Source organism: Daucus carota, chromosome 5 (genome assembly GCF_001625215.2).
Source record: "Daucus carota subsp. sativus chromosome 5, DH1 v3.0, whole genome shotgun sequence".
In the NCBI taxonomy this organism is placed as follows: domain Eukaryota; kingdom Viridiplantae; phylum Streptophyta; class Magnoliopsida; order Apiales; family Apiaceae; genus Daucus; species Daucus carota.
Window position 1 is genome coordinate 14,890,567 of NC_030385.2, and position 8,571 is coordinate 14,899,137.

The following is an 8,571-nucleotide window of genomic DNA, read 5'->3' on the forward strand; positions in this document are numbered from 1 at the left end:
GTTCAATTTGTTGAGGTGTCATGTTTAAGCCTTGAGCACTTGATTCTGACACTTGAGCATTATTCGCCATTTTCTTGTTTCCAGACCATTTTTCCACCAACTTGCTTATGTTGTCCAGGCTTGTGCTTAAAATGCCATTAGGATATCCTATAGTTTCCCGCGTATTTCAACGGAGTGCCCCTTCTTCCCACAAGTAGTGCACGACCACACTTTTCCATCATATATTTTACTGAACATCGTCATGGATTCAGAGTCATTTAGACCACCCAGTTGCAAGGCTTCCTTATGTGACTCTTCTTGTTGAATGGCGGCACAAGTCACCTCTACTGAAGGCAGTGGACTCATCATTAACAACTGAATTCTTTGTGCCCCGTAAGCATCATCGAGACCATTTAAGAACTGGAATAACTTGGCCTCCTCCTTCATGTCATCTATTGCCTTTAGTAGCGCTGTTATTTCTGGTGTCAACACACTCACAGTTGTAGTATATTCATCGAATCAATTTCTTCCCACAAACTGCTCATTGTGGTAAACTAGTCATTTATCTTCGTGTTATTCTGCTTTAGAGTGAAAAGATATTTGTTCAGTTTATATTTTCTTGATCCATTTGTGAGAGCTAGAGAACCTCTTCTCCAGTTGCTTCCATATGTCAAGAGCGTTGTTGATGAACAACAGAGATGACTTGATATTATTTGAGATGTTGTTGTGGATTTAAGAAATAACAGGATTATTACATGTATCCCACTGACTAGCCTTTGCAGCATCTGTGGTGCTTCTTACAACAAACCCATCCAAGCTTTCGCTTTGCATAAATTTGAATTTCAAACGTTCTTTTTCATGTTCTGTAGTCACCTGCTCCTTGTAACTTTGGCACACTAATTGATAGTGGCCCATCTGAAGGATGCGTAAAAAGAGGATTCTACAGATCCGAATCAGTAAGCCTATTTGCAGTCATGAGTAGATCTAGACTAAACACAACAGTGTATGACAATGACTACACACACCAACAAGATCTCAACTAAAGCTACTGAAGATACAATAAACAACTCTTCACTGATCACTCCATTTGATATAGCTCTGATACCATAAAGACTTAATAGAAATGCATCAGGAATGATAAATAGATTTTGGGAGAATGTGTCTTTTCATTCAAGAAAACTCTGAAAGAAATGAATTACACATCTGAGCAACCCAGCTGCCACCTCTGTCCTTTAAACCCTATCAGAACGTTGTAATTCTAACAACCTGAGCAAAAATTTAAACTACTCTCAACAATATGACAAGAAGGGAAAATGCTAGACACTACTAGACGTTGGACAAACAAATGTGGTGGACCCTATATGAATCCTACTCAGCACATGTAGCCATCATATTACTTGACACTAACGACCAAGTCTGCTAACAGGTGCAAGACTAGTTTTATTCATAACGAGAAATACTAAGGCAAATGATCAGCTTCATTAAGATTTGGTGCCTTAATTTGTTATCAAGATGGGAGAAGGATATTTATGTAAAATTATAATCCTAAAAATATATAATCTGCTTCTGTAGATGGTAAAACCCGGGGATTCTCGTAAATAAGAAGACAAGGCCACAAGGATAAGAGTATGTCAACGCTTTGCCTGCCTGCCTACAAAAATATATCTTTGCTATGTCTCTGTGGAGCAATAATACATATACAATATGTAATATAATCTCTGTTCTAAAAGTCGGTGATTAATCACGATTAATCCATGTTCCGTAGCTCACCCTACTGATTAAATATTTAATTATTTTATTAATCATATGATTAATCCCCATCAATCCAATTAATCCCCGATTAATCCTTGTTCCGTGACTTCACCGATTAAGTTCGATTCCCGCTTTTTACAACACTTTTATATTGTATTGAAGCTAAGATAATTATATTTCCAAATCATATCATATATAATTTTAATGGCAAACCTAGTGTCATATTAGTTTATTATTTTATCAAGTATAAAATAAAATCAATATTTTGGTTATTCATGTACATCACTTGACCTCTTTCATTTATGCCGTATTAATATATTGCTGGAATAAATGAATATTAGATGTTATTATATAATTATTGCATTAATAAAAAATTTATAGTTTGGCTATTTTAATTTATCACTAGAAAAAGTATTGTTCATTTTATAAAAGTTAATAATTAATAGTAGTGTTCGTAATCAGAGAAAATGCCCAAAATCTCATATATATTGGTAATTGAAGTTCCCGAATTATCAATTGACGGAATTAGTGTCCTCTTTACTCATTAAGGCACGCATACTCCAAATGCGTGTATCAGAATTTATAGACATCCTCGTTCAAACAAAGCTATCCTGCCAGTTCTATTCATCTACTTAATCTCTCACTTTGCCTTTCTAAATTCATCTACTTGCTTGAATTAATGTGAAACTAAAACATTGAATAGGGTCAATACATGAAGTGGAAGTAGTATTTGGTATTGAAAAATGAGAACGACTATTATTAAATAACAAGTTAAATTTTCTATAACGTCCATTAAATCAAAACGGAGGGAGTACATTACAATCCACGCATGAGCGAATGCGTGTGTGCACTTTCGCATCTGAAGTATGCGTGTTTACCTCCATGAGATGGGTGTGTAGTTGTGTAGAGTCCATGTGTGTAATCCAGATGTGGATGCGTGCTTATTATACACGCATTTTTGACATGTATATTTGACTGGGTATTTAGGACACGTTCTCGACGGATTGTTATTTTAGGCACTGCTACTTGAAAAGTTGTTACGTAAGGCTTTCACCCTCATAATCATGGAGCACCAGAAATAGTTGAATATAGAAGTAGTGTTTCGTATTTTAATTTTGTTAATCAGGTATAATAATATAGTAAACGGAAAAAAAATCAGTAGACCCAACTTTTCTTTTTTGATAATCTAGGCCCACCTTTTTATGTTGTGTTTGGTTGGGGTGAATGATTCCAGAAGGAATGGAATGAAAAATGAACTATCTTATGAACAATTTTTAAGAAATTTCATTCTTTCCTCCATTCCATTCATTGCATCATATGCTAGATATCACATCTTCAATTTGAGATGGAATGCTCCATTCTCTTCTATCATCAATTTCTTCTCAAATCTCGTCATAGCAATTTTGCACTCCCCCAATTTTTTTTTAAAACCTTCTTTCTATCTCTATTAATTTCAAGTATTTTTACTCATTCCATTCCATTTCATTCTCCCCAACCAAACACAACATTAGAATTGAAGCGAGCGATTTGATTTAGCTGGACTAAACTGAAAACTTCTTTGCTTTCAATTTTACTGATAATCAAAGATTCAAAATCAAACTGAAACGCGATCAATTTTTACTTTTACTTCAAAATTAAACAGAAGAAATGGAATAATGCGTGCGTGTCTGCGGGGTAAAGCAAAAGTAGCATTGTACCAAGTACGAGTAGGAGTGAAAAAACAATTGCGTCAATTTGTCAATACTCAGTTCACAAATAAGTAGCATTGTACCAAGTACGAGTAGGAGTGAAAAAACAATTGCGTCAATTTGTCAATACTCAGTTCACAAATACGTACCTGATTACCTGCCGAAAACCTGCAAAACATCCAAAATTTATGGAACCTTTTTTTAAAAAAAAAACTTAAAAGAAGAGTAAATTACTTAGTGAAAAGTTATTTATGATGGAAAAATAATTTGGGAATTTATCAAAAATACCACATTTTCTAAGTTTTTTTGCGATTTTACTATCTTTTGACAAAAATTGTAAAAATACTAACTTTTCTAAATATATTTGCAAAAATACGGTCTGCAACTATATGCAACCACATAGAACTTCAGTTAATTGGCCCCGCAGAGTTGCAAATATAGTTGCATCTGGTTGCAGGTATAGTTGCATCCAGTATTTTTGCAAATATTTTAAAAGTTTTGTATTTTTGCAAAATCTTTAAAAAATATGTAGTATTTTTGCAAAAACAATTTTGGATTTGGATATTTATGAAAAAACCTCAATTAATTTTTAATTTATATGTTTGGATAATTTATTAATAATTATAATTTATTTTGTATAAAATTATTGATAAAACAGTATAAATTACGTTTTAGAATAATTATATATAGTTATGTAAATTCAAATATTAAAATTAAAAATAATTCACCAAAAGAATTTAGGATTCACGACTTCCCACTAATAATAATTACTCAAGTTGACCTATTTTGTGAGATAATTAAAAGTTGGCTTGATTAACCTAACTCGGATCAGATTTAAAATATTCGAATTGGATGATTTTTTACTTGCATATACAACCACCACACCCATTAAATCTCCATTCCCTTTGCATAACAAGTACGGATCACATAAACATTTTTAATTATCAGCTGTCGACCCCAATAATTGCGTTCCCAGATGCTCTGATCTAAGAGCAGGTAAAAGAATGAGGGAATAGATATTTGGTTTTAACAAGTGGCTGGGGACTGGGAGTGAAGCATATTTATACAAGTAGATGCTTCTTCCCTACAAAAGATATGGTAGTGGACAAGGTGTGCAGAACAAGTTAACATCATATGGGGGACATATTTGTACGGCCAAGCTTATCAATCAGCCAAAAGAAGTACTCCCTCCGTCCCAGTCAATAGTATACATTGGGGGACGGGGGCGCGGCACGGACTTTAATGCTTCAATATAGTATAGTTCTGTAAATTATTTTTAAGATTTTCTTTTTTTTATAAAAATATAACATTTATACTTTTATACAAAAAAAGAAAATCTTAAAAATAAGTTGTAGAACTATGTTTTATAAGAGCCTTAAAAAGCGTGTCGAACAGTGAAAAAGAAACTGGGACGGAGGGAGTACCCGTTTTCAATATAAAATCAAAGGAGATCGGGAAAAGCATCACAAGAAGTGATTTTATTGTCTTTAATATAATGATGCTAAATCTTCTGCCCTCTATATTATTGTATTTGCAGCCTTCTTTGCCTCCTCACTCTCTCGCTGTATTGCCATATATGTATGTACGTGGAGATTTCAGAGTCATGTCATTTAAAATCGAGTAATGCTCGTGAATGTCTATCCATTTCTGAACAGTTGATCCATTATTGATCGTTAAGTCACCGCTTGTCATGAAATCTGAATAGTAGATCACAGTCCACAGATGTACATTCTTAAGTGCATGAATTTGTTGTCGTGTCATCATAAATTATGAATTAGATTGAATGTCATGAGTGTTGAAGGATAGAGTATAAGTTTTACTGGGATATTACTCTTAACTTTGTAAGATTTTAAATGAACCGGTTAGAGAGCTATTTAACATGGATTCATGTTCGAGTCTTTCCGGCCTTATCATCAAAGTAAAGGGCAGTCTTCAAAGATCATGTTGAGACCTTCTAATATCTTGTGTGAACCGGTTAGAATTGTTCAACATGTTTAACAATATTGGATTCATGTTCGAGTCCTTCCACCCCATTATCATCATAGTGAAGGGAAGTCTTGAAAGATCATGTTTAGACCTTCTTCTAATATCTTATGATTTTATATGAACCCACTATTCAATAATAAGAATGAGTAACAAGCATATATAGCGGATACATCTTATCTTTATCTAAAGTTCGGAATTCAAAGGTTAAACCAAGAATGTGAGAACAACGTAATTGTGATGTCATATAGCATGTATTTAATTATTAGGTTTTTTTAAATATGTACTTATAAACACACGTTAACAACAATTCTTTAAATAAGTGTCAAATAGTGGCTGGTGGAAATTTTTATACACGTGGAAACTTAATTATTTAAAATTCCATGTAGTCAAAAAGTGTTTGTTAGTGCATGTCACATATACTCTCCGGACATAAACCTTTCTTTCGTCGACAAGAAACTTGATGTCTCAAGACTTGGGTGCCAAAGAATTTATATATGAACCATTTGTTTTATTTAAAAAAGTACTCGTAGTACTCTTAGTACTCTATACAGTATTCCTGTTGTACCCTTCATTTCTATACACTTTTTTTTTATGGATATCCCATTCAAATACATAGATTCAAAATTACCAAAAATAGAAAACCTTTATTATATGAAAATTCACTTACACCCATGCACTATTTTGTTCCACAACACTCATTTTATATATATTAAATATTGATCGGTTGCACAACTTTACCTACTTTTCTTATTTGTTCTTATCAAATTACATATTTTCTTAATCTTCGTGTCCAAACCCTACGTATACCGTTCGGTGGGAAGAGGGGGAGTATATGATTAGAATGTTCCAAATGCAGTTTCAGCCCAAGCCTTCATTTTACAATTCTCTTTAATGAGAATGCTTAGGAAGGAAACTGTACATGGTGCATGGCTCGAGTTCTGATTTATTTAATCATTGGACAGGGAATGAAAAAGCAAGTCTAAATAACTCCCAGCTACCCGACAATGTCAACACATAGATCCACAAACAAAGGACAAACTCAAATCATGGAGCCTGGAGAGGAGATACTACTACAATTTTTTAAGTAATTTGAACGTTGTTCCAGCACGTTTCTAATTTTATTATGAATGCAAAATAACCAAGAAACAAACACATTGCGATCAATTCTTTTTCCTGCACCATATGTGCAACTAATTAAACCGAGAGAAAATATTTGTATCAACTGATATGTAACGATATGACATTGGTCACTGCTTACATAAGCCGGAGGGTACCGTTATGATCTTGATTTAGGACCACTAGAATTACCGTTTAACGAGTATAAAATTGTCATCGTTAGTGTACTAGTGTATCACATATGTGGCAATACTAACACTGATAAGAAAATTTATATTCTAGCAAGTAACAGTAATAAGATAGCACAAAACTGCAGATTTATTGATTGAACTGCGTACCAGACATTGGGAATAAATATGATGAGAACCGAGTAAAATGAAGGGCGAAGAAACTCAGTGCCAGTGGCCAATCTAGCACAGGCAGCAGATCGAGGAGCTGTGTTGGTGATGAGCACGTGTACATCGGCATCCTAGCTAGTGAGGGGCAGTATTTTCTGGGCCTTGATCGTATAGAATTCCCTTGAAAACATGGCCTCCAATGCTAACAGCCGTTTGATAAGCAAATTGGTCTTCCCCAACATCATCGATAGAACTCACCCTAACGCAATTAAAAACAGCCGGTGACCTCACTTCTGGTGGAAAATTTCCAAACCCTAAAAACATACAGATCATTATTCTTTTGGTTAACACTTAGCCGACTTAAACAAACAAAAACATATATTCTTCGCGACATTTTGAATTAACCTAGTATATACATGAAACAATACACAGTCTCTTAAGATATAGTGAAAAGAAGTTCTAACAATTATGATTTACTAATAAATTACTAACAATTCTTTTAGTTTCCTAATTACTTGACCTAGGTCAAGGGTTCAAATCTCCAATATTTTGTAACATAACAAAGCCACGAAGCTTCTTAATTAGCTAAAACAGATTAAGTTTCTAAAAAAACCCTAATTAGTAACAAAATCAAAAAGTTCATTTTAGTAGCTAATTCTCAATAAGCATTACGAATTTTTAGTTAAGTTTAGTTGCACACCAGAAGCTGAGGGATTGGGATGAGTTTGTCTGGGTCTTTTGGGGACATCGCTATGCTGCTGAAGCTGCGGCTCTTGTTGTTGTTGTAGTTGTTGTTGTTGTCTCTGGCGCCTTTTGGAAGCCGAAACCCAGGTACTCTTGACATGAGTCTGGCACTCAAACCCTCGGCTGGTGCAGCAAGTCCTACACCTCCTGTGCGTGCAATCTTTCTTCGCTTGATTCCCGCAATCCTCACAGTTGATAACTCCACTTCCGCCAGCGCTGCTGCTGCTACTCATCATCAGAAAATCCCCAGATCTCTCCTCCCCACCCGCCATAACGCCGCCAGCTCCCGCCCCTGCACCACCAGGCTGCAGCAGAACCGGGTTCGGATGCTGATTCCACAGCTCGAAAGGGATCCGGTCCGGAGGTATGCTGTACAAGTAGTGCTGGTCATGATGAGGTCCATGACCGCTTCGGCCGTACAGATTCCAAGTTTCGGCGCTTTGGTTCAATCGGCTCCTTTCTTGCTCTTCTTGGTTGATATTACTCGTGGTGGTTCTACTCGCGCCGCCTCGGCTTCTTTCGCTACTCCCACCTCCTCCTAGTGAGAAAAAATCAGACATTCTGTTACTGCCTCGAAGCTGACTCGTGACCTAAAACTCAATTCTGATAAATAACGACAACAATCCATAGCAAACTCACACCCGCGACTATAGCTCCACCCGAATCCAGTATGTGAAATATGTTTACGAGATCGGGTTGGGGCTAAGTGTGGAGTATATTTCTCTTGATGAGTAGTTAAGGAGACTAAACTAAGAGAGCTGGCTAGCTAATTAGGATCATAAGGTTGATCCCACACGTACAAATTCTGTGACTACGAGCTTGTTTCAGCTTAGCTAGATCTTAGTTTATGTGGGTGTGGTCTTTATTATATGGAGCCAAGGATCCAATGGTTATGGGTTTAACATACTTATCACCAAAAAATATTCCAAATCAGTCAGTAGTTTGTTAAATTAATTCAGATTGACTCG

The 8,571-nt window shown here is 35.4% G+C and overlaps 1 protein-coding gene across 1 annotated transcript; it reads right to left on the minus strand.

Moving 5' to 3' along the window:
- Positions 1 to 6,780: 6,780 nt before the first annotated feature.
- Positions 6,781 to 8,571, minus strand: LOC108220791 (protein SHI RELATED SEQUENCE 1). Its single transcript, XM_017394651.2, has 2 exons — positions 7,560 to 8,571; positions 6,781 to 7,173 (listed from the first exon to the last, which is right to left on the minus strand). The coding sequence occupies exons 1-2, from the start codon at positions 8,161 to 8,163 to the stop codon at positions 6,995 to 6,997; spliced, it is 783 nt and encodes a 260-aa protein (XP_017250140.1). The 5' UTR covers positions 8,164 to 8,571; the 3' UTR covers positions 6,781 to 6,994.

Bases quoted from the DNA above. Each gene is read 5' to 3' on its own strand.
- LOC108220791 (XM_017394651.2), bottom strand. From the start codon at position 8,163: ATGTCTGATTTTTTCTCACTAGGAGGAGGTGGGAGTAGCGAAAGAAGC. The intron at 7,174-7,559 runs GTGTGCAACTAA...GTATGTTTTTAG, and splicing joins TCCCAATCCCTCAGCTTCTG to GGTTTGGAAATTTTCCACCA.